At 47.3% G+C, this 26,799-nt stretch overlaps 1 protein-coding gene across 1 annotated transcript; it reads right to left on the reverse strand.

Annotated features, from left to right (window-relative positions):
- Nucleotides 1-67: 67 nt before the first annotated feature.
- LOC137351555 (nuclear receptor subfamily 2 group F member 1-A-like) lies at nucleotides 68-23,269 on the reverse strand. The gene is made up of 3 exons (XM_068016078.1): nucleotides 22,003-23,269; nucleotides 5,134-5,655; nucleotides 68-1,636 (listed from the first exon to the last, which is right to left on the reverse strand). The coding sequence occupies exons 1-3, from the start codon at nucleotides 22,373-22,375 to the stop codon at nucleotides 1,362-1,364; spliced, it is 1,170 nt and encodes a 389-aa protein (XP_067872179.1). The 5' UTR covers nucleotides 22,376-23,269; the 3' UTR covers nucleotides 68-1,361.
- Nucleotides 23,270-26,799: the final 3,530 nt, after the last annotated feature.

The following is a 26,799-nucleotide window of genomic DNA, read 5'->3' on the forward strand; positions in this document are numbered from 1 at the left end:
TGCCAACAAACAAAAGATGCATTCCCTCGCCTGGCCTTCCACCCATCAAATAAAATTAAGACAGTAAAAAGATTCAAAATATTTTATTGCAACATCACACTCAGAAAATCAGGAGCTACATCACACAAACTAGAAGGTACAGTTGAAAGTTACACGCACGTGAATCCAATTGCCAATGAATACAACGCTACTGTACAACATCAAGACTAGATTTTGTGTCAGGTGACTCTCGCCTTGCAATGCTGAGCTCTATGAAGGATGTGAGCTGTGGGAGATTTGAGCAAGTTGACCAGAATTATAAAAAAAATTACTGCACAAAAAAACAAGCCATTCATCCCACCACATCATGCTAGTGTGAGTTTTTAAATTAATTCCATTTCACTGCTTTTTCACAGTATCCTTGCATTTTTTTTTTTCTTTTCAAATACTTTTCCAATTGCTTTTTAGTCTCTGTTCCTTGTGGTAACATGCTTCCTTGTTCTGATGACCCTCTGTGTGTGAAAACCTTGTGGGAATTTGAGAAGTGTAGTACAAAGTTAGGAAGGTCAGAGAGCATTGGGACAATGTAAGGATTGCTGTAAGATGCGACGTACTTGACCTTGGATCATTTCACAGACTTTACAAGTTAAACAATGAGAACCCAATCCCCTTCCAATTCTGCTCCCAAACCTTGCCATGTTGGGTACCTATGCACGGAAATGGTGCACAGTTAAACACTGCACACTCCCTTATAGTACAATTGAAGCTTGTTATTTGTGAGATTCCCCCATCAAATGAAACCCACGACATGAGTTTTTTTTCCAAACTTCCCTCCAGGTTTCCTCCCCATCTCTCTTGAAGAGGCTGAGGTATATTGATGGATATCAATGACCTCCAGTAGCTCACTCACTTGGCCATTCTTCATGAGGGAGCCAAGATGGTGAGCTCAGCAGACTATTTGACTGCTTGGGGCAAAACAGCCAATCTTCCACTCAACTGTACCCGGGTATCATCTATTGAAGTCAACAGACAGTGATCAGGAGTAGGAATTCTGTCTGTCTGTCAGCATCAACCTAGCATGGGGCGGGGGGGTGGGAGGGGGGGGGGGTGGGGGGCTGCTCAGCTCTCAACATCACCGACTGCGATGTCTCATTGTTCAAGAACAGGGGCTATTTCCATTTTATGAAATATTCTTAAGTTACAGCTCAGTCTCTTTAAGCAAACAAAAAGAACACATCTGTACTAATTTAAATACTGCATCCCAGGACCCAGTTAGTGCCTGAAGTTATGTGATCCCATTAATCTCACGCATACCAAGTGATATCCTTGGCAGTGCCCAGTACGAGATTGAACCAGTTGGGGTCTGTCGCTAGTCGAGCTCGTCATTGAGTCGGCATGTAAGGCCAGTTGAAGGAACCTCCGGATAGAAGCATGTCTCTTATTAGGGTCTCGATGGGGGTCTTCCCCACAAGCCTCATGAAGAAGAGTTGTCCAATTAGGGAGGCTGGTACTGCTCTGAGTGCAGGGAGCCGCAGGAGCAGCTTGCCGAAGCGCTGGGGCTGTGGGGGATACTGGCAGCGCACGTACTCAGCCAGAGATTCCTGAACCTTCTCCTGCAAGCTCTCGATGTGGGCAGGTTCGGAGAGACCTGAAGCATCTGGTGGAGAAGCAGAGAAAGAAATGCGTTTGAGTACAAAACAGTTTACCACATCACAAAAAGAGAGGGCAGATAAATTACATGTACAGCACAGAAACAGGCCCAGCTGGTCTATGCTGATGTTTATGCTCCACACGAGCCTCCTCCCACCTTTCATCTCACACCATCAACAGATCCCTCGATTCCTTTCTCCCTCATGTACTTGTCTAGCTTCCGCTGAAATGTATCTACAGTGTTCACCTCAACCACTCTGTGTGGTAGCGAATTCCACATTCTGACCACTCTCTGGATAAAGAAGTTTATCCTAAATTCCTGATTGAATTTATTGGTGACTATGTTATATTTATACAAAGAGAGAAGCAAAAGATTAGAGCCTTGGAATCACGTCGTGTGAGATGACAAAAGGTTTCCTGGTGTAAGGTTTCTCTTTCATTTCCTTTTAGACGGCAGCTATTCTGGATCCTGCCATTCACACCTCCTCTAGACCCATCTTTTGTTTCTTCACCTGCCCCATTACCACTCCCTTTGGCCTTGCACCATCATCCCTTTTGTTACTTAATCTCTCCAGCCCTACACCCTATCATAGAAGTTCCCTTTTGTTCTTTTTCCACCCACCCCACCCCTTTCACTTGCTCAAAACCTATTACATTTCTAATTTTCCCAGTTCTGACAAAGGGCTATCAACCTGAAACATTTACACTATTTCTCTCTCTACAGATGCTGCCTGACCTGCTGAGTATTTCCAGCAATTTTTTGTTGTTATTTCAGGGTTCCAGCTTCTGCAGTATTTCGCTTTGCACCCTTGGGCACTTACTGGTGTTGCCCCTTGGTGACATCATCCACAGATATGGGGTTAGCCTCCTCAAGTACACTGACACGCTAAGCTGTACCTTCCCATCACCTCTCTCACCCCCTGCACTGCCTCCGTGTCCTCGGAGTTCTTTTGCAAGCACTAGTCTTGGATGAGCCACAATTCCCTCCAGTTAAACATTGGGAAGACTAAAGCCATTGTTTTTGGTTCCCACCATAAATTCTGGGGCCTTGCCACTGTTTCCAATCACCTCTCTGGCCAATGTCTCAGGTTGAACCAGACAGTTCTCAACCTTGATATCCTATTTAACCCTGAGCTGAGCTGCCAACTCCACAACCTCTGCATTACAAAGACCTCCCACTTCCACCTCATAACATTGCTTACCTCTACCCTACTTCAGCCCACCCGCCACTGAAAATGCCCAACTTGACTATTGCAACACTTCCTGGCTGGCCTCCCGACCCCCTTCCATAAATGTCATCTCATGCAAAAACTCTACCGTTTCTAATCGCCTTTGACCTCACTGGCCTCCATTGGCTCTAATGGCTCAGATTTAAAAATCTCACCCTTATACTTAAATCCCTTCATGGCCTCACACCTCGTCATCTCTGTAACCTCCTCCAGCCCTACAATCCACTGCCCCAACTAACTCTACGTTCCTCTGCCTCTGGCCTCTGGTGCTTCTCCAGCACTTTTGCTTCACAATTGGTGACCGTGCTTTTAGCCTCATAGGTCCCATGCTCTGAAATTCATTCCCTAAACCGCTCCATATATGCTCTGTTAATTGTGTATCAATTGTTTAATTGGTATGCAGATGGAGGTGTTAATTGGGTCTTACTTGAGCACTTATAAGACACTTACTGAGACAAGTGGCTTTGGAGTAAGAAACTACATGTCTGTAACCTTTTTACCCTGTACAATAAATTTCACACTGTGTAAAGATTGGCTCCAGCATCATCCTTCAACAACAAGCTTTCTGGAGTATAACAAGCACCTCTCCTCCTTTAAGACCCTCCTTAAAAGCCACCTATTTGACCAGTCCTTTGGTCACCCCTCCTAACATATCCTTTTTTGGATCAGCATCAAACTATTTTGATTAAATCCCTATGAAGCACCTTGGGACATTTTTCGACATTAAAGATGCAAGTTGTTGCTTGGACTGGTGTTTCTAGAGAGATGATTATCGAGTGACATTCTACTCTGTTGGTCACAAGTTTATTTTTTAATGATTTATTCTTAGGATGTGGGCAATGCCGACAGGACTGGCATTTATAACTGTGCCACAGTTGCCCTGATGATTCTTTTACCTACTCTCTTTGCAACTGAGTGGATTACTCAGATATTTCCCAGGGTATTAAGAGCCAACTACTCCTGGATTTGAGACCCCAACTCTGGTTGGTCATATTCCTGGACATTTCATTACATGACCTCCTTACTGTAGCTGCCCCTCCCACACATGCCCACTATTGGTCAACCAAAATGTCTATCCTTCTGGTGTCCTGCCAGCCAACAGCCAATTAGAAAGCGAGTAGACTCTTCACTACCTGATTCTCGACTCTCAAACAGCGTTTTTATTCCCATAGTCCAATATTTTTACACAAATAAAGTGTTCAATGAAGATTTTTTAAAAACACAATTTTCTTCAATGTACCTATGATTTTTCTCTTGGGAGTTGCTCACGGCAGTACACTGGCAATTAATATTTAATTCCTGGGGTCTCCAGGGCAATCCTGGAAGGTTGGCAACCGTTGACTGGAGTCACATGTTGGCCAGACCAAGTAGTAATGACGTTAGTGACTCAGAATCAGATGAGAATTGCAGCATAGTGATTATGTTACTGGGCTAGCAATCTAGAAGTCTAGAGTAATTAACCTGTGGCATAAGTTCAAATCAAGCCACACTGTATGAATCTGAGAGTGACACTATACAGCTACTTCTGGATCAGCTGATTCTGATGTTGCTGCTTCCAAATTAACCCCCTCTGATGATGTCACTTCCTCCTACAAAGTTTTGCTCTTGCCCCTTGCTGCTGTCTTTAAGGATTCCTATATTCTCCTAACATGCCTCCTTGTCTCTTAGTGTATTATGGAAGCCTAATGGTTATGTTACTGTGTGTAATCCAGCAACTTGGACAAATGATCTGGTAACATGAGTTTAGATCCCACCATGGTAGCTGGGAAATTTAAATTCAGTTGATTAAATAAATCTGAAGTAAAAATCTAGTATCAGGAATGGTAATCATGAAACTACCAGATTGTTATAGCTCACTAATGCCCTTTCAAGGAAAGAAATCTGCCTAATTACCTGGTCTGGCCGACATGCGACTCCAGAGTCACAGAAATGTGGTTTCTGAAATAGTTAATTGCCTCTGAAATTGCCCAGTAAGTCACTTAGTTGTATTCAAGAAGGCGGCTCACCAATAACTGCTCAAGGGCAATTCGGGATGGGTAATAAATGCTGGCTTTGTCAGTGACGCCCACATCCCATGAATGAATAAAAAGAAAAATGGATTCTTTAATGACAATCTGATGGATTTCGAGGTCAGTTTCTTTCTCGGGTGTCAACTCACCAGATTATTAAAGTCAATTCGTACATGATACACTTTGAAATCATGGCTTCTAAGTACTAGTCTTGTCCGCTAAATGTCACATGCAACGCAATGGCACCTCCAGTCTTTGATACTAACCTGGTGTGTAGAGGGCTATGGCCTTCAGGCAACTGTATTCAGCAGAGTCGACCTGTAACACCTTGAGCTTCTCCACCTGGTCCTGGAAGATTCGGATCTGGTCCATGAAGCTCACTACCCTGTCCGCAGACATCTGGGTGGAATGGAGGCCTGCGGCAGCCAGGAGCGGAGCCATGTGGAGGGGGAGAGAGGACTGGGCAGCATTTAGGACAAATAGCTCGCTCCAGCTCAGCCGCAACAGGGCTACCTGGTCTGAGATTTGTAGCTCGTGGAAGAAAGGGATGTTCCTGGCCCACTCCACCGCACTGAAGAGCAGCCTAGCTGCCAGCTCACAGATGTTGTCTATACTCATGAGGTTGTATTGCGTGCACTGGGTGCTGAAACGAGAGGTGGGGTATGGCTCCGCTCTCAACAGGAGAGAGATGAGTCCTGAGATGTTGCCTCCGTTCAAATGGTCTCCACTAGACAGAGAGAGCTCCCCAGGGCTAGCTTGGGCTGGTGGAATCCTTCCCCGTTGAACCGCTAATGAGAAAGAAAGAAAACATTTAGAATCAGGCCTTGAAAGAGAGATCAATGACCAATGGGAAACATAACTGGACCAGCCACATAAATATTGTGGCTATCATGTTCTGACCAATATTTATCTTCAATCAATACACGAAAAATAGATTATCTGGTCCTTATTACATTGCTGTTTGTGGAAGCTTACTGTGCATAGATTGACTACCACATTTCCTACATTACAATTGTGACTACACTTTGAAAAGTACCTCATTGGCTGTAAAGCGCTTTGGAATATCCTGAGGATGTGAAAGGCTCTACAGAAATGTGAGTCTTTCTTTTTCTTTCTTTCTATTAGAGCAGGTCAGAGACTGGAAATTCTGAGATGAGTAACTCATCTCCTGACTGCCCAAAGCCAGTCCACCATCTGCAGGGCGCAAGTCAGGACTGTGATGGAATACTTTCCGCTTGCCCGGATGGATGCAGTTCCAACAACACTCAAGAAGCTCAACACCATCCATGACAAAGCAGCCTGCTTGATCAGTACCCCATCCACCACCTTAAAACATTCACTCCCTCCACCAACAGGGCACAGTGGCAGCAACTCAACAAGGTTCATCTGACAGCACCTTCCAAGCTCACGACCTCTATCACCGAGAAGGTCAAGAGCACCATGGGAACACCACCACCTGCAAGTTCCCCTCCGAGTCACACACTATCCTGACTTGGAATTATATCGCCGTTTCTTCACTGTCACTGGATCAAAATCCTGGAATTCCCTTCCTAACAGTACTGTGGGTATACCTAGACCACTCGGAATGCAGTGGTTCAAGTAGGTAGCTCACCACCACCTTTTCAAGGACAACTGGGGATGGGCAATAAATATCAGCCTTGCCAGTGATGCCCACATCCCACGAATGAACAAATTAAAAAAAAGAACATGATTAAGTATCAAAGTGGTCAACATCCTCCATTGGGCTTGAAACCATCCTTAGTTGACAGCTTATTGATCTCCTTTCTCTGATGTAGAACCAAGTAGGACAATCTGTTAGAACATTGACATTGCCAAAACTACCTGTTTGTACCTTTGTCCTGATCTCACACCCATCGCTGCTGAAACCATCAGCTATACTTTTGTCCAAACTTGATTGTTCAATGCCCTCCTAGCCGGCCCTCTGAGCTCCACACTAATTCAGAATTATACCTTCCAACCTGTATTTTCCCACACTATGTCTGACTTATAGGCTTATATATTTACCTTCGCTACACATATAAGGACAATGTTTGTTATCAGACACAGTCCCTGGATTGCTGAGCTGAAGTTACATTAAACTAAACCAGGAAATGTGATCATGCAAAGATGGACATGATGTAATGGTCTTCTGGCTGAGGATAAAAAGCGAGGCCATTGTGAAAGAATTCGGGCAAACCCAGGAGCAAGTCACCCTGCCACTGATCCAGGAATTGTAACGTGAGGTTTCCCACAGCCTTCACATTGTCGTGTGTGTTTGCTGTGAATAACATTCCTTCCAATAAAAACTACAAGCAATCTAGACCTTTAATTGTGGCACAGAGACACAGCAGCTCCAGGCACTACTCTCTTGCAACAACAGCAACTGGCATTTAAATAGCGTCTGTTAATGTAGTAAAATGTCCCAAACCACTTCACAGGAGAGTAATCAAACTGAATTTGACATGGAGAAGCATAAGAAGATATTAGGACCGGTGACTAAAAGCTTGGTCAAAGAGGTCGGTTTTAAGGAGCATCTTAAAGGAGGACAGAGAGGCAGAGAGGTTTAGGGAGGGAATTCCAGAGTTTATTAATCAACAAGTTTCATCATGACTCTCATCACCACCCTGCTTCTTCTGATGCTTTAGGTTATATTTAATCCTTGGTTGAATATGGGGCACCCAAGCACAGCGATGAGGAAATGGGAATGGAAACTCATTACAACAGGCCTCCACCTCCACTACCCTGCATTAGGATTTCTGGGATTCCCCTCCCCGCCCCTCCCCCCACCCCGACTCAGTAGGCAGGATTGGGCCTGCAGGAGGCAGCAGCTGGGATACTGATGAGGTAGGAAGGGGAGATCCCAGCCCTCCGACTTCACTTTCCCCTCCTGTGCAGCCGGCAGCAACCAGGAGATCTTGATTCTGCTGACCAGGAGCAACTTGGGGCCTGTGGCTACTGGCTTTCTGCCCTAAATCCCAACGCAAGGCTGTGCCAGAATGCTGGGCCTGTTGGGTACGTGGCCCACAGTGGGCACCAGAGAGGCAACTGGTCCTTCCCTGTCTAAATTTAGACAAGGAAGTGTTCTTTTTTCACTGCACCATGCATACATAAACTATCAGGTAAAAGATTTAAAATCAATAAGCATTTAAAAAGCAGTGAGAATTAACAGGCCATGAAAGCAGAAAATGGGAAAGGACCAACCTGGAGATGGAGTCAGTAGTTTTACATTCCTCTGAGGGGGCACAATGATGTACACAAAAGAATCGTCTAGAATAAAGTCTAGAAATTCTGACAAATGCAAAATCTCATCTGGGAAGAAAGGCAGCAGCAATTTAATCACCAAAGAGAATATTTAACTTTTCGTGAGGCAGACACATTGGGCTTTCTTTTAAGAGGAGTTCGGCTGAGTCAGGTTATGTAAAAATTCAAAAGGTTCTTTAAAGTAAAACAAAGCTTGACCCTTCTTCACCTCCGATCAAATTAATAATTAACTCTTCTTTCTAAAGTATTCAATTTCCCTTCACAAGTTACACTGGCCTGAAACCCAATGGCTTGTGCACAGGCAGTTTTAGTTTGTTACGTTGAACCGCAGTTTGAAGGTTTAAGCAGCAAGACTGAAAATAAATTGAATGTCAACGTCTGTCAATCTTTTAAAAAAATGGTTCAGTTTAAGTATTGACTTCTGCTGCTTTCACAAAATCAGGCTTTTGTAAAATATTTAATTTTCTTTCTCCCAAAATATTGAGAAATGCCAAGTATTTCTAACTTTTACAGCTCGTGTCAGCCAGGGCAGGTACCGCATCGGTTAGATACAGTGTAAAGCTCCCTCTACACTGTCCCATCAAACACTCCCAGGGCAGGTACAACGTTTCCCATTATCCCATTGATACGTACCCTCGAGTTCCCAGCGGGTACAGTCAGCCAGGGCACTCTGAGTGTGATTGGGCTCATCATGCACCCAATAAACAGATAAGATGCAGCTGAATATATCCCGAACAATTTCAAAGAGTAAGGGAGCAAATTGGAGAAAAAAAACTCTTCAGACTGATTCAACCAGGTGTCAGTCATTACTTTTTCCCCCCCAAAAATATACTTTATTCATAACATTTGTAAAAATACATTACAAACCAATTCAAATTGCACATTACATAAATTGCAATGCAGATCAGTTTCTTTCAATACAGAATATGAGCTGCCTCACTACACTTTTGCAATTTCAGGTTATATTTACAATGTTTGCATTACACGTCAAATATGCTCTGATGAATCCAGCCCCTCAGCTCACTATGGTGGGAGGGCCTTACACAGCGGCCTTTCCCCATTGAGCCTTTGCAGTGGCTGCCCCAAGCTTTAGTGCGTCCCTCAGCATGTAGTCCTGGACCTTGGAATGCGCCAGTCTGCAATACTCGGTCATGGGCAACTCTTTGCACAGCAAGTTTCAGGCAGATCAAAGAGTGTCCCTCACTAAGTTGATGGTCCTCCAGCAGCAGCTGATGTTTATCTCGGTGCGCGTCCCTGGGACAATCTGTACAGCACAGACTCCTGTGTTACAGGATGAACCTTGACAGAAATCACTGCATTTCTTTCCACACCTGCTTTGCAAAGGCACATTACAGAAGGAGGTGGGCAACTGTCTCTTCCCCACCACAGCCACTTCGAGGGCAGCATGCGGAGGGGGTGAGATTCCGGGCGTGCAGGAAGGATCTGACGGGAGGGCTCTTCTCACCATCAGCCAAGCTATGTCTTGGTGCTTGTTTGAAGGTTCTGGTGATGAGGCATTCCACCAAATGACTTTGGCAGTCTGCTCGGGGAACCATCCGACAGGATCCACCATCTCCTTTTCCCGTAGGGCCTTGAGGACATTCCGTGCAGACCACTGCCTGATGGATTGGTGGTCAAAGGTGTTTTTCTGCACAAACTTTTCCACGAAGGATAGATGGCACAACACGCTCCAACTGGATGGAGTGTTCCACGGCAATGTGACCAGACCCATCCTTCGCAACACCGGGGACAGATAGAACTTCAGCACGTAGTGACACTTGGTGTTTGTGTATTGGGGTTCTACGCACAGCTTGATGCAGCCACAGACAAAGGTGGCCATCAGGATGAGGGCGACGTTGGGTATGTTTTTCCCCCCTTTATCTAAAGGTTTGAACATCGTGTCCCTGCGGACATGGTCCATTATCTCCAGATAAAGCGGAAGATGGCTTGAGTGACCACCACGACGCAGGAGTGGGGTACGGGCCAGACCTCCACCATGTACAGCAACAACGTGAGCACCTCGCACCTAATGACCAGGTTCTAACCCACAATGGAGAGGGAGAGCTGCTCCCACATGACCAGTTTCTGCTTCACCATACCTGCTCGCTCCTTCCAGTTTTTGGTGCATGCCCCAGCACCTCCAAATCATATCCCCAGCACCTTCAGATAGTCTGACCTGACGGTGAAGGGGACAAGGGATCGGTCAGCCCAGTTCCCAAAGAACATGGCCTCGCTCTTGCCGCGATTTACTTTGGCTCCCGAGGCCAGTTTGAACTGGTCGCAGATGCTCAACAGTCTGTGAATGGACAGCGATCCGAGCAGAAGACAGCGACGTTGTCCATGTACAGGGAGGTTTTAACCTGAGTGCTTCCGCTGCCTGGAATTGTCATCTCTCTTATGCCTGCATCCATCCTAATGGAATCAGCAAAGGATTCGACACAGCCCTGACCTTTACTATAGTCATGGAGAGGGACAGGAGCAGACGGGATGGGAAAATATTTAATTGGGGGAGGGGAAATTACAATTCTATTAGGCAAGAACTGGGGAGCATAAATTGGGAACAGATGTTCTCAGGGAAATGCATGACAGAAATGTGGAGGTTGTTTAGGGAGCACTTGCTGCGACTGCTGGATAGGTTTGTCCCGATATGGCAGGGAAGGGATGGTAGGGTGAAGGAACCTTGGATGACAAGAGATGTGGAACAGCTAGTCAAGAGGAAGAAGGAAGCTTACTTAAGGTTGAGGAAGCAAGGATCAGACAGGGCTCTGGAGGGTTACAAGGTAGCCAGGAAGGAACTGAAGAATGGACTTAGGAGAGCTAGAAGGGGACATGAAAAAGTCTTGGCGGGTAGGATTAAGGAAAATCCCAAGGCGTTCTACACTTACGTGAGGAACAAGAGGATGGCCAGAGTGAGGGTAGGGCCAATCAGGGATAGTGGAAGGAACTTGTGCCTGGAGTCGGAGGAGGTAGGGGAGGTCCTAAATGAATACTTTGCTTCAGTATTCACTAGTGAGAGGGACCTGGTCATTTGTGAGGACAGCGTGGAACAGGCTGATATGCTTGAACAGGTTGAGGTTAAGAGGGAGGATGTGCTGGAAACTTTGAATGATATGAGGACAGATAAGTCCCCAGGGCCAGACGGGATATACCCAAGGATATTACGGGAAGCGAGGGAAGAGATTGCTGCGCCTTTGGCGATGATCTTTGCGTCTTCACTGTCCACTGGAGTAGTGCCGGATGACTGGAGGGTGGCAAATGTTGTTCCCTTGTTCAAGAAAGGGAATAGGGATAACCCTGGGAATTATAGACCAGTCAGTCTTACCTCGGTAGTGGGCAAATTATTGGAGAGGATTCTGAGAGACAGGATTTATGATTATTTGGAAAAGCATGGTTTGATTAGAGACAGTCACCATGGCTTTGTAAGGGGCAGGTCATGCCTCACAAGCCTTATTGAATTCTTTGAAGATGTGACAAAACACATTGATGAAGGAAGAGCAGTGGATGTGGTGTATATGGATTTTAGCAAGGCGTTTGATAAGGTTCCCCATGGTAGGCTCATTCAGAAAGTAAGGAGGCATGGGATTCAGGGAAAGTTGGCTGTCTGGATACAAAATTGGCTGGCCCATATAAGTCAGAGGGTGGTAGTAGATGGAAGGTATTCAGCATGGAGCTCGGTGACCAGTGGTGTTCCACAAGGATCTGTTCTGGGACCTCTGCTCTTTGTGATTTTTATAAATGACTTGGATGAGGAAGTGGAAGGCTGGGTTAGCAAGTTTGCCGATGACACGAAGGTTGCTGGAGTTGTGGATAGTGTGGAAGGCTGTTGTAGGTTGCAACGGGACATTGACAGGATGCAGAGCTGGGCTGAGAAGTGGCAGATGGAGTTCAACCTGGAAAAGTGTGAAGTGATTCATTTTGGAAGGTCGAATTTGAATGCGGAATACAGGCTTAAAGACAGGATTCTTGGGAGTGTGGAGGAACAAAGGGATCTTCGGGTCCATGTCCATAGATCGCTCAAAGTTGCCACCCAAGTTGATAGGGTTGTTAAGAAGGCGTATGGTGTGTTGGCTTTCATTAACAGGGGGATTGAGTTTAAGAGCCGCGAGGTTATGCTGCAGCTCTATAAGGCCCTGGTTAGACCACACTTGGAATATTGTGTTCAGTTCTGGTCGCCTCATTATAGGAAGAATGTGGAAGCTTTAGAGAGGGTGCAGAGGAGATTTACCAGGATGCTGCCTGGACTGGAGGGCATGTCCTACGAAGAAAGATTGAGGGAGCTGGGGCTTTTCTCACTGGAGCGAAGAAGGATGAGAGGTGACTTGATAAAGGGGTACAAGATGATGAGAGGCATTGATAGAGTGGATAGCCAGAGACTATCAGGGCCATCACCAGGGGGCATAATTTTAAGGTGATTGGAGGAAGGTTTCGGGGAGATGTCAGAGGTAGGTTCTTTACACAGAGAGTGGTGGGTGCGTGGAGTGCGCTGCCAGCGGTGGTAGTAGAAGCAGATACATTAGGGGCATTTAAGCGACTCTTGGATAGGTACATGGATGATAGTAGAATGAAGGGTAGGCAGTTAGTTTGATCTTAGAGTAGGTTAAAGGTTCGGCACAACATCGTGGGCCGAAGGGCCTGTACTGTGCTGTACTGTTACATGTTCTATGTTCTATGTTCTAAATGAACATTTCAGGGGAGAGAGGACAGCCCTGTCTGACTCCAGATTTAATTAGAAAACCTTCCAATTCCCACCTATTGATTGAGACTGCGCTACTGATGTTTGTGTAGAGCAGTTTGATCCAATTGCAGATTCCCTCCCCAAACCCCATTTTGGAAAGCACGTCCATCATGTAGGTGTGCAATATCCCGTCAAAAGCCTTCTCCTGGTCTCGGCTGATGAGGCAGGTGTCCACCCTCCTGTCCCGTACATAGGCGATCGTATTCCTGAGTAGCTCAAGACTATCAGAGATCTTCCTGCCGGGTACAGTACAAGTCTGAGCGGGGTGAATCACCAACTCCAGAGCAGACTGGACCCGATTGGTGACGACCTTGGACAGAATTTTGTAGTCCACATTAAGCAGTGAGATGGGCCGCGAATTTTCGATTTCCTCCCTCTCCTCCTTCCGCTTGTAAATGAGGGTGGTGATGCCTTTCCTCATGGATTCTGACATGCTGCCGGCCAGGAGCATACTCTCTTATACTTCCAGCAGGTCCAGGCTGACCCAGTCCCACAGGGCCGAATGCAACTCAACCTGTAAGCCATCGCTTCCGGGGGTTTCACTCGTCTCGAAGGACCTGATGGCCTTTGTCAGCTCGTCCAGAGTTAGCAGTTTGTCCACTCTCCTGCATACTGTCATCTAAGACCTCTGTGATAGATGACAGGAAGGACTGGGAGACCGTGCTGTTCGTGGGATTCACATCATACAGCCCGGCATAAAAAGATTTGCTAATTCTTAGTATGTCGGACTGCGTAGACGTTACCGAGCCATCCTCTTCCTTCAGGCTGCTGTTCACAGAGCTCTCTCTGTGTACCTTTTGGAAGAAGTAACACGAGCATGTCTTATCTTGCTCTACGGAGCGGACTCTGGACCGGAAGATGATCTTGAAGGCCTCCGTGGCAAAGAGCGAGGCCTGCTGGCTCTTTACCTCTTGGAGATCCTCCTTGACCTCGACCCCCGTCGACTGCAGCCGGAGCAGATTCTGCATTTTTTTCTGGAGTTGGAACATTTCCCTCTGTCTCTCTCTCTCGCTTTCTGAACACCATTGAGGATAAAGAACCACTTGATGTTCTCCTTGATGGCTTCCCACCAGTGCATCGGGGACCCAAAGAGGGGTTTTCCAACCTTTGTAATCCCTTATACATACGAACATACTAATTAGGAGCAGGAGTAGGCCACTCGGCCCCTCGAGCCTACTCCGCCATTCAATATGATCATGGCTGATCTGATTGTAACCTCAACTCCACATTCCTGCCTACCCCCAGTAACCTTTCACCCCCTTGCTTATCAAGAATCTATCTACCTCTACCTTAAAAATATTCAAAGACTCTGCTTCCACCGCTTTTTGAAGAAGAGACTCACGGCCCTCTGAGAGAAAAAATTTCTCCTCATCTTTGAGTTAAATGGACGACTCCTTATTTTTAAACAGTGACCCATAGTTCTAGATTCTCCCATAAGAGGAAACATTCTTTCCACATCCACCCTGTCAAGACCCCTCAGAATCTTATATGTTTCAATCAAGTCGCTTCTTACTCTTCTAAACTCTGGGGGATACAAGCCGAGCCTGTCCAATCTTTCCTCATAAGATAGCCCATCCATTCCAGGTATTAGTCTAGTAAACATTCTCCGAGCTGCTTCCAACACATTTATATCTTTCCTTAAATAAGGAGACCAGTACTGAACACACTACTCCAGATGTGGTCTCACCAATGCCCTGTATAACTGAAGCATAACCTCCCTACTTTTGTAGTCAATTCCCCTCGCAATAAACTATAACATTCTATTCGCTTTCCTAATATGTGCTGTACCTGCATACTAACCTTTTGCGATTATGAGTTCCTCAATGTTCACTGGGGTCAGCATTTTTATGTTCAGCTTCCATGTCCCCATGCCAACCCTCAGGTCATCCTGTAAGCGACAGTTGGCCAGTAGGAGGCAGTATTCATACCGGCTTGACATCAGTGGATCCGACTGTGAACGCTCGGGACACAAACAGGAAGTCAATCCTGGAACGGACGGACCCGCCTGGTCTCAACCAGTTGTATCTACGCTGCTCTCCGTCTGCAGGTTTGCAGAAGATGTCGTGCAGCTTCGCATCTTTGACTGTTTCCATCAGGAGTCCAGGCGTGGCGTCCATTTTGCCGTCAGCCCTGCCCGTTCGTCCAGCTGCATCGATAATGCAGTTGAAGTCACCACCTCGAATGACCGGCCTGGACCTCGCCAGCAGCAGTGGGAGCTCTAGAGGACGGTCAGTGGCTCGCTGTATTGAACTGGGGCGTAAACGTTGATTAACCGTAGCGGAACATTTTTGTACGTTATGTCTGCTACAAGGTGGCGACTGCCCACCACCTCCTTAACTTTGGAGATGCTGAAGTTGCCTCCCCGCAGCAGAATACCCAAGCCGGAGGAACAGGACTCATTTCCCCCATGACCAGATCAATGGCTCACGGGGCCACCATGGTGACTGTTGTCTGTAGTTGCTGAGGTGTGGTATTCCACACTCCTGCAGAACAGCAGGTCGGCTTTGCCCTTGACAAGATACCCCAAGTGTAGTGCACTTAAAGCTATGTAGGTTAATGGAAGGAATCTTTAGACCCATTAAAACTGTATGTTGCTCACCACTCCAAGTGTCATTACTGGTCCCAGCCCTTTGGATATGTTCCTGAAAACCCATAGTGTTCACAAACTGTTGCCCCATTGTTGGGCTCAGAAAACCATCCTGACCACCCACGGGAAGTTTGTTCCGCCAGGGCGATATCGAGGGGGCAAAGTGGGGGCAGTTTTTGGAAGCAGCAAGGTTTGGGTTATCCTCCACTGGTGCTGTCTTTCCCCTCTGTTTCTCATTGAGGACGTTGCTGCTCCCGATTTTCCAGAGCTGGAGTGCACTGAGTGTCTCGCTGCACTTGGTGCTTTGGGGTTGGGGTGCACTGGGCCATCTGCTTTTTCCAGTGTTACGGAGCTGGGAAGTGGGTGGGGGTGGGGGGCTTCTCCTCCAGCTTCTTTGCGTTCTCTAGCTTCTTTTGCTGCGGTTGCCTTTCCTGCCCTTCCTCATCCGATGAGAAGCAACCGCTGTCGTCTGTTTCGGACGTGAGCCTCCTCTTGCCACTGGTTTGGGTGGTGGCCTGTTCCCTTTTTTGGGCCTTCTTCTTTGTAGTTTTCCTCTTGACCACTCACCCGGTTGTCCCTCTGCTGGCTCCTCCTCTATTGATTCTGTCTGCTAAGGACGGGGCTCCGGTCAAAAGGTTGGTGCTTGGCAGCTTGTTGCAGCTCCCTTTTCTTTCTCCTTGCCCTTCGTTGCTTGGTATTCCTCGCTGGGGGGATCGGTGGAGGGAGAGTTGCAGGTCTCCTTCGCAACCACAGCCACATTCACTGTTCCCTCCTCGTGCCCCTCCTTGGTTCTCGCCGCCTGTGCGTAACTGAGGCAGCATTTTGGGCAGGTCTTCTGGAGGTGGCCTGCCCCAGCTCACAGGTTGCAGCACTTACTCTGCTTACAGTCCTTTGTCTGGTGGCCTTCCTGCTTGCAGTTCTTGCAGACGACTGTGCTGCAGTTGGCCGCCACGTGACCAGATTTGCCACAGGTACGACAAACCCTGGGCTGCCTCACGTTGATCAAGTAGCCTCGACTTCCCCCGATAGCGAAGCTGGAGGGAGGGTGGATGATGGCTCAGTTGGCGTCGACCTTCAAGGTCACGTTGAGCTGCCACTTGCTGGTCCAAATCCCAAATGGGTTTTGACGTTGCTGCTGCTCCCGGCCACCTTGGTGTACCTGCTGAAGAAAGTGAGCACGTCCACGACAGGAATATGGGCGTTGTAGAGGTGGATTGTCACCACCGGTTCCATTGCGACGGCAGCATATAGAGCGGTTCCACCGTGAGGATCGACAGCGGCGCCTGATGTTCTCTCTCCTTGAAAACCTTCAGGAATTTCATGCATCCTGCCACGTTCTTGAACGTCACATCGAATAGCCACCACTAGGGAAGCCCTACAGGCAGAAGCTGTCCACAGCTTCGAATCCACAGCATTCAAACAGGACTCGCTTAATGAAGAAGGTCTGGACCATGGGTGCACCATCTCCACTGTTTTTCACTCCCACCCTAATGGTGTTACGTACACCCTGGCTAGGAGCTCTGATGTTGGTTGCAGCCATTTGCTTAAAGTCTTCCTCGGCCTGAACCAGTTTGAAAACAACAACCATGGGGAATTCCAGCACCAACAGGGTGAAAGGCCGAAACCCTCCCCCCTCATCCACTCTCCTGAAACCTAAAGAACCCTAGAAATAGTGGATGCATTGGTGGTCATCTTCCAAGATTCTATAGACTCTGGAACAGTTCCTACAGATTGGAGTGTAGCTAATGTAACCCCACTATTTAAAAAAGGAGGTAGAGAGAAAGCAGGGAATTCTTGACCAGTCAGCCTGATGTCGGTAGCGGGGTAAATTCTAGAGTCCATTATCAAAGATTTTATAGCAGAGCACTTGGAGAACAGTGGTAGAATCGGGCAGAGTCAGCATGGATTTACGAAAGGGAAATCATGCTTGACCAATCTACTAGAATTCTTTGAGGATGTAACAAGTAAAGTTGATGAGGGGGAGCCAGCGGATGTGGTTTATTTGGACTTTCAGAAGGCTTTCGACAAAGTCCCACATAAGAGATTAGCGTGTAAAATTGAAGTGCATGGGATTGGGGGTAGTGTATTGCGCTGGACAGAAAATTGGTTGGCGTACAGGAAACAAAGAGTAGGGATATTCTTTTTCCGAATGGCAGGCAGTGACTAGTGGGGTACCGCAGGGATCAGTGCTAGGACCCCAGCTGTTCACAAAATACATTAATGATTTAGATGAGGGAACTAAATGTAATATCTCCAAATTTGCAGATGACACAAAACTGGGTGGGTTGTGAGGAGGATGCAGAGAGGCTTCAGGGTGATTTGGACAAGTTGAGTGAGTGGGCAATTGCATGGCAGATGCAGTATAATGTAGATAAATGTGAGGTTATCCACTTTGGTAGCAAAAACAGGAAGGCAGATTATTATCTGAACAGCTATAAACTGAGATAGGGGAATATGCAGCGAGACCTGGGTGTTCTCGTACACCAGTCGCTGAAGGTAAGCATGCAGGTGCAACAGGCGGTAAAAAAAGCAAATGGTATGTTGGCCTTCATAGCGAGAGGATTCGAGTACAGGAGCAGGGATGTCTTGCTGCAATTATACAGGGCATTGGTGAGGCCACACCTGGAATATTGTGTGCAGTTTTCGTCTCCTTATCTGAGGAAGGATGTTCTTGCTATAGAGGGAGTGCAACGAAGGTTTACCAGACTGATTCCTGGGATGGCGGGACTGATGTATGAGAAGAGATTGAGTCAGTTCGGATTATATTCGCTGGAGTTCAGAAGAGTGAGGGGGGATCTCATAGAAACCTATAAAATTCCAACAGGACTTGACAGGGTAGATGCAGGAAGGATGTTTCCCATGGTGGGGGAGTCCAGAACCAGGGGTCATAGTCTAAGGATACGACTTAAACCTTTCAGGACTGAGATGAGGAGAAATGTCTTCACCCAGACAGTGGTGAGCCCGTGGAATTCGCTACCACAGAAAGCAGTTGAGGCCAAAACATTGTATGTTTTCAAGAAGGAGTTAGATATAGCTCTTGGGGCAAAAGGGATCAAAGGATATGGGGAGAAAGCGGGAACAGACTACTGAGTTGGATGATCAGCCATGATCATAATGAATGGCGGAGCAGGCTCGAAGGGCTGCAAGGCCTACTCCTGCTCCTATTTTCTATGTTTCTATGTTTAACCATAACCCACACTCTCCCTGAGGGCACCATTAAGGCCGGGGAGAGCCTTCTGCAGGATCAAGGTCTATGGCCAGGTGTCAGTCACTCCTAATTCTATCCAAATAAAGTTGGTTTAAAACTCAGGCAATATAAGACTCTACCAGTGATGTGTGAGGTTGCAACAATCCTCTTAAGGTCAAAATAGGAGCCATATGTCCTGTGTCTGGAATGGCGAGTTAGCATCAGGTTTCTATATCTTGCAGAGAGCAGTACGAGCAAGAACTGTTTAAAATTTTAAAACAAAAAAGTGTGATTATTGCGGAGAAGAAGAAAAAAATCACAGCGAGAGGGAGAACGAAAAGAAGAAAACAGAAAATAAGTGAGAGAGTGAGGGAAAGGAATTGAAGAGGAGGAAAAGGGTGATTTAGAAAGCGAGAAGGAGGGAGTGAAAGCGAGATAATAAGAAAGGAAACAGTGATGTGGTGACCTATGACACTTGGACTAGTAGCCCTTTAAAATATGCTAACTTCCATGAGGAAGGCTGAAGAATCTCTCCCCCTTCCCCAGGGGGGAAAGCACAACCGTCTCTAAACATTCAGCCCCAAATCCCACATCTTAAATAAGTTTAACTGGGAGCAAAGGCCAGTCTGTGACACAGTTCGCTGTGTGTAAATGTATTAACTCTGGAATTATTCTGATGGTAGTGTACACTTCTGTGGGAAGCATGTGGCGGATAGATTTAGTGGCTGCTTTTTGCTAAGTGGTCAAGGGGGTTGTGGGGGTGGGGGAGGCTGTCCTCAGGTCAATGGCACTTTGACCCCATGAGAGCTGAAATCCCAAGGGGACACTGACAATCACCCTCTGCAGGCGTGGATGCACCCAGTGTTATCAGTGTATGTGTGTGTGCGTGTGTGTGTGCGCGCACACGTGTGTGTAAGGCGCAATCAATTCTCTTTTTTTAAGCAACAGAAGGAAATTCAGACGGGCTTTTTGTGGCTTCAAATGAGCGGAATCATTTGAGGGAAAGAAAAAAAGTTAATGGAACTCAGAGAAAGAGTGAACACCTAATTACGGGTTGACATTGCCTGGACATTGCAAATAAGCAAAGAAGCAGAGATAGTAGGAGAGAGGGAGCAGAACATTGGAGATAGATAATGGGGAGAAGGATAAAGAGTATCAAGAGAAAAGATAGAGGAAAGAACAAAACCCTTAGACTGGTAACGAGCTTCCTAAAGACTGATAGGAGTTCAGCTGTTTACTAAAAAGAAAGTGGAAGAGACAAAGGAAAAAGAGACAAGGAATGAGAGAGACACAAAGGAAGAGAGAAACAGAGTGAAGGAGAGAATGGGATAAGGAAGGAGCCAGAGAGGAAAGGGGAGGAGAGAGAGTGAGAAGGAAAGAGAGAAAGTTTCGGGATTAAAAAAAAAGAGGGTGAAGGAAGGAGAGAGAGAGGACAGAGAGGAGAGACATTAGACATAGAGAGATTGCGAGAGTGAGGGGAAGAAGAGTACACAGCCCAGTGTCAGGGTCACAGTGTAACTGGAACTGGTCAAACTCGCTGAAGAAATAGACAAACCACAAAGCGAACAGAGATATGCTGGCCCTGAGATTTTTGCCCCACTTTAGGAGCTGAATAAATCTACTGAAGATACTACTCCTAGTAATGTTGAAGATTATTAAGTAAAGGCTTGTCTTGTAGTAAAAATCAAAATCCACATTACAAATGCTTCAAATCTAAAGCCAGTATAAAATGTTAGGATCTAGGTTGTAGTTTTTCCCTCGGAGATGCCGCCCTCCACTTCCTTCCCCAACTGGCAAGTTCTCAGCAAGGAATGTTGACATGATGTTTAACTATGATGTGCATCACAGTCAAGCAGGGTTTTGTCTTCACCCAATGTCTGCACACACACACACATGGACATGGACACACACAGATCCATGGACGCAGACACGGATACACACAGAGACAGATACAGACACACAGGGACACAGACACAGATGTACACACACAGATACACACACAAACACACACACAGACACTCAAGCAGACAGACAGACACAAACACACAGATAGTCACAAACAGACAGACACACATGCACACAGAAGCCACAGCATTTGATGTTACAAGCCCTGAAGCACTGAGGCCAATTGTAGGAGTCTGATGGAAGAAACAGCTCAGCTCAGTTAACTTGGCACAGCACAGGCATGGAACTGGGATCTTCCTGTCTTTGTGCCTCAGCATCATGGCCATTGTATGTTTTAGATTCTATACGATCTATCGGGTATCTCATTAGTTATACAATACTTACTAACCAGGTTAGTTTAATATCATACAGGATCTTCCTTACTTCTCGTATATACACTGCCTGGGAATAATTTTGTCTTTGGGTGATCTGTTAGAAATGAAAATCAGGAGTGATGTATAACGAATGTCCCAATCGATATTGCCTGATATATCACAGCACATAAAATCAAAATGACCCCGGTGTTACAACACTGTAATAACTCTGTGCTATACAGTTCGACCCAGCTCTCTAAACATATTATTTAATGATTGTCAGTCTCTTTTTAAAATTATATCCTTGTTAATAAGACTTTTATGTTGGCTGGGATACTGAGGGTTATTATCCACTTTGCTTCTGGCCTGCTTAGACATGGACTGAGTCCCTCTACTCTGCCGCAGTAATCTACCCTAAATTCATCTTGTAAAGGGGCCCCACGAATTGTGACATCTCCTTCGGTTAGTCTGCCCCTTCCTGATAGAGATTGCCACTTGTGCCATATTATGCCAAGCCTTGAGGCTGTGCATGAGCCTTTGAGATGGTCAAGACCCTTGCTGGAAAATAGGAGGGGGGAAATTGGAGCATATGTGGGGAGGGATAAATAATAACATGGGGGGGGGGCAGACAGCCCCGTGATAACTGGCACCGTCACCCAGTAGATGCAGGGCATCTCTAACAAGCCCATCTTTTGAGCTTCAGTCAATGTAATGGCAAGAGTCCCACGGCAGTACAGAAAGCCCAGCACCTTCGCCATGGAGTCTCCTCCCTGTACATCAGCCTGGAAAGAGAGAGAGAGTGGGTGTCGGCTGGCTGTTGAATCACGGGTGGCAGCACAGTCAAATCGCCTTCACTCCTGGCTCCTTCCAGCTCACACCAGAGCACAGATACCAAACAGGGGCACAAACCCAGGCTGATTATTGCCCTACCACCTCCACATGCCACCCCGTCTCACCCTACACATGCCACCACTAACCTGGGCACAGGATTCACAGAAGTAAATTCAGACCCCATCTGAGATCAGATAACTCACTCAGCACAGGCTGACACACTGGACAGACCTTCCCGTCTTTTAAAAACAAAAAGACAACTGAACAGATGCTTACCTTCTCGTTTCATGCCAACTTTGAAGCATTTTCTCAGCCGACAGTACTGGCATTGATTTCTGTGATGCTGGTCAATTTGACAGTCTCGGTTGGATCTGCAGGTGTAGGACAGGTTCCGTCTGATGCTCCTCTTGAAGAAGCTCTTGCAACCTTCGCAGGTAAACTGTCCATAGTGCTTGCCGCTGGCCCTATCCCCACAGACCACACAGTCCACCTGGACCCCCTGCCTGTCCTGCTCGCCGAGCTCCGGATCGCTGCCCCCGGTCTGGGAGGAGGATGGAGCAGGACTCTCCAAGGACTCCTCCCCACCGTTGTGGGGGTAGGGCTTGGTGTCATCCCGAGGGTCTCCCCAGTCACTGGTGGCCATGGCCATCTCTCCGCCACAAAACCCCCACCCTCCGTCCCTTGCTTCCTGTCTCGCTCCCTCCTTCCAGCAAGTTTCCCTCAAGCAGGAATCCCGGCGGGACAGCTTTCCGAGGGCTGAGCCGAGCGGAACTGTCGTGTCTTGGCAGAGAAAGAGGTCAAGAAATAGTTTGGGAGGTAACTCAGCCAAGAAGCTGAGAGTTTGGAAATGAAGTAGGACGCGGAGGTTCACACCAATTGTGAGTGGGCAATTGCAGCGCTGCGTCGAAAAAGTCACTCGGTCGATTCCAGACGGAGGATTCTTTTGACTTTTTTGGCATCCTTAGGCCACATCCTGCAGGAAAGTCACTGCGACCCCCGGTTTCGATCAGAGAAACCTTGCAGACAGAACTCTTCCAGAAAATAATTCGTTTGATTCAACGTTTGGTTGCAGGGGCCAGAGAGCAAGTCATGTGTAAACGAACTGCAATCATTTCACATCCATGTCAAATGCATCTCTCCTAGCGGCTTCCCCCCCCCCCCCTCCCCAAGACCCCCGGGCTACCTCCCACCTCTCCTCTAAAAGGGGAAGAGTAAAGTCGCTTTTGAGAAAAATACAATGTTCACACAAGGCTCAGCGAAACTCCCAAAGTTTGAAGCCTTTTCTTTCTCCTCCTTCTCAACTGCTCAGAAAGCAGATTTCAAGAAACAAAACCATCGCTCACAGAGGAAGCTCTAGATTGGGCAGAAGTTGCTGAAGAAATACTGCACATACCGTATCCTGGCCTAAGGGGTGGTGGAGGCTGGGAGGAGGTCAGACAGTCGCAGAAACTCGGCTGATGCATGCAGAGGGGGGAATAAAAAGGAGATGAGAGGTCTAGGAAAGGTTACGAGGGCGATTTTCGTGAATAAAACAGGAGATGAGAGTCAGTGACTGCGTGTGCAGGGATTTGACAGTGCTATTGAAGCCGGACGGTTGCCAGGGAGACGACTGCCTTATAAGGAGTTTGGTGTCAGGGAGCCAAGAGTGGGGAATGCCTATTGTCCACAATAGGGTTATGCTTCTGGTCGCTAAGTGTTTTACCAAGAAAGTGAAAGCGTGAAGAGGTTGTGGAGGTGGAGGGGGGGATTGGTTAGTGGACGAGTGTGGGGGGGGTGGAGGTTGCTCAGACTGCACAAACTTTACAAAGTCAGTTCAATAGACAGTATAGCCATGGCAACAGAGAGTTCAAATGAGACTGAAAATGTGAGTGGGTGAGCTTGCTGGCGACCACAGAAGAATTAGGATAGAAATTGCGACCACACACACACACACACACACACACACACACACACACACACACACACACACACACACACACACACACAAACTCACACGCGCACACACATAGAGGGACAGGAAGTAAAGGCTAAACGGATAGTTTGCAATTTCAAGATAATTGTCAGCTAAAACTTTGTGGCTTTGCAACATCTCTGGAGTTGCCTCGAGGCACCATCCTGCAGGGGGAGGCATGGAGGCTCTTCCTGTTACCGTAGGAACTGCGCCCACACGGGTGCCGTATTCGCACTGGCGGGGGGAGGGTGGGGGCCGTTCTGGTTAAAATGTGAATCCGTTTCTTTAGGTAAGCTCGTCATGCTTTTGAGATTTTCTCCCCTCCTCTGGCGGCGTTGTTAGGGGTGGGTGTGGGCCGGAGGGGAAATGAGTTCCCCAGGCATCGGGTGGCTTCTAGCATCATCTCACCCAAACAGTGTGTCAGCTGGCTATTCAACCACGGAGGGCTTCACAGTCGATCCACAATTTGTCCTCGATTACCACAAACACGCACACACTCACACACTCAAACGCAAGCTCACATAAACACACATGCACCCACACACACGCCCACACATTCTCATACACACACACACAATCACACACATACACTCGCACACAATCATTCACAGAAACAGTCTGTATATACAACAGTCTAATTCCCTTTTGAATGCTTCAGTTGAACCTGCCTCCACCATGTTCTCAGACAGCGCATTCCAGACCTTCACCACTCGCTGCGTGAAAAAGTTTTTCTTCATGTCACTTTTGCTTCTTTTACCAATTACTTTAAATCTGGTGCCCTCTCGTTCTCGATCCTTTCACGAGTGGGAACAGTTCCTCCCTATCGACTCTGTTCAAACCTCTCAGGTCCTGTCTACGCTCTCAGGTGGACATAAAAGATCCAATGCCCGCTATTTTGAAGAAGATAAAAGAAACAGGAACAGGAGGAGGCCACTCACTCCCTCGAGCCTGTACTATCATTTAATTAGATCATGGCTGATCTGTATCTCAACCCCATTACCCCCTCCCCCTCGCCCTTGGTTCAGAGACCCTTAATGCCCTCTGTTTTGAGGGAGAATTCTCCCTAATGTCCTGGCTGAAATTTATTCCTCAATAAACATCACTAAAACAGATTAGCTGGTCATTATCACACTGCTGTTTGTGGGTTCTTGCTGTGTGCAAATTGGCTGCCATGTTTCCTACACTTCAAAAAGTACTTCATTGGCTGTAAAGCGCTTTGGGATGTCCTGAGGTTGTGAAAGGCGCTATAGAGATGCAAGTTAATATTAGTATTCACAATTTATTACAGGGGCAAAGTGATAACACTTAAAGGTACAGGGTGGATATGTCCCAGACTGCGAACGCATGACATAAATGGTTCCGCTTGCAATTAAAAAGTTAGGGTGGTGCTTTTTGCAAAACCTTTTTTTATACTTGTTAGGGAAAGTTTGAGACTGCCTCGGGCACAGTGACGACTGGGGCACACAGGCACCAAGTGTGACAGAAGAATGGTGGGCACGGTTTCAGCTGCTGAGTGAACAGTGGGCAGCCGTGGATGGATCTGTCTAGAAATAGCTGTGAAGAGGCTTCAGGATGTGCAGCAGTGCCCGGGAGATTGATGCTCATTTCCGAAAGACCCTTGACCCCTAACCTTGGGTGGTGTGTTGACACCTTTTATATGGATGGGTGCAGTGCCCATTTTGCTCACGCCCAAATCCCACAAAAAGGTAATTCAGGTGATTGGCTTGTCATTAGGACTGAGGGAGAAGCATTAGTCAGGGGTACTGGGAGAACTTTCTACTCTTTGAAAAGCACCAGAAGGATATTTTAAAGGAGAATTTTAACTCCCTTTCCAGGCAGGGCAGGAGTTAAAATTGGTGAGGCTATAATTGACGGCCAGGGAAACATATCTGCAACTCCTTGGGTCTAATTGGACAGTCATTTAAAAGAGCCAGCACAGGCATGATGGACTGAATGGCCTCCTTCTGTGGTTCTCTGATCCTCGTCCACAGATGGTTTATTCTTGACTTTTTTGGGTGGCAGGAGTCTTGTTAAATGTATGCTAACTGGGGGTCCTGTAGGCAGGACCACGCCGGCATATTAACAGCCTACTAAGTGAATTTCGCATGGTGACTGCCTGGCTGAGCTAAGCCTATCGGGGAAAGAGAACAACAGCTTGCATTTGTATAGCACCTTCTATGTAATTAAACACCCCAAGGTGCTTCACAGGAGCTTTATCAAACAAAATTTAACACCGAACCACATAAAGAGATATTAGGGCAGGTGACCGAAACCTTGGTCAAAGAGGTGGGTTTTAAGGAGCGTCTTAAAGGTGGAGAGAGAGGTGGAGGGTCAGAACTACTTAGGGAGGGGATTTCAGAACTTGGGGCCTCAGCAGTTGAAGGGACGGCCGCCAATGGTGGAGCAATGAAAACTGGGGATTCGCAAGAGGCCAGAATTGGAGGAGCAGAGATATCCCGGAGGGTTGTTGGGCTGGAGGAGGTTACAGAGATCCCGGAGGGTTGTTGGGCTGGAGGAGGTTACGGAGATCGCGGAGGGTTGTCGGGCTGGAGGAGGTTACAGAGATCGCGGAGGGTTTTTGGGCTGGAGGAGGTTACAGAGATTCCGGAGGGTTGTTGGGCTGGAGGAGAATACAGAGATCCCAGAGGGTTGTTGGGCTGGAGGAGGTTACAGAGATAGGGAGGGGCCAGGCCTTGGAGGGATTTGAAAACAAGGCTGAGAATTTTAAAATCGAGGTGTTGCCAGCCAATGAGCACAGAGGGTGATGGGTAAACAGGAAGTAGCTCTCGGGGCAGCGGAGTTCCAGATGAGCTCAAAGCTTGCAGCAGGTGAAAAGAGACTAACAGATATTTGAGATGAAGTACTGGAGGTGGGAGGTGGGAGGTGGGAGATGGGAGGCGGTGGGTGGGAGGAGATGGGGGGGGACGGGGGGGGGGCGGGGGGGTGGTCCCTGGTTGTGGTGGGTGGGCGGGGAGGGAGGACCGTACCCCAACGAGGAGGGCTGAGATAATGGAAGGGAAGAAAAAAAGAAATTCTTTGGCTGTCGAAGGAACCAGGAGCTTCTGAGAAGCTGGAGCCATTGATGATCGAAGTGTGATAGGCACCTTGTTGGGAGGACGATC

This window comes from Heterodontus francisci, chromosome 36 (genome assembly GCF_036365525.1).
Source record: "Heterodontus francisci isolate sHetFra1 chromosome 36, sHetFra1.hap1, whole genome shotgun sequence".
In the NCBI taxonomy this organism is placed as follows: domain Eukaryota; kingdom Metazoa; phylum Chordata; class Chondrichthyes; order Heterodontiformes; family Heterodontidae; genus Heterodontus; species Heterodontus francisci.

Coding starts and splice junctions, on each gene's coding strand:
- LOC137351555 (XM_068016078.1), bottom strand. CDS start 22,375: ATGGCCATGGCCACCAGTGACTGGGGAGACCCTCGGGATGACACCAAG. Junction 5,656..22,002: donor AGTTGGCATGAAACGAGAAG/GTAAGCATCTGT, acceptor CTTTCTCATTAG/CGGTTCAACGGGGAAGGATT. Junction 1,637..5,133: donor CATAGCCCTCTACACACCAG/GTTAGTATCAAA, acceptor CTTCTCCACCAG/ATGCTTCAGGTCTCTCCGAA.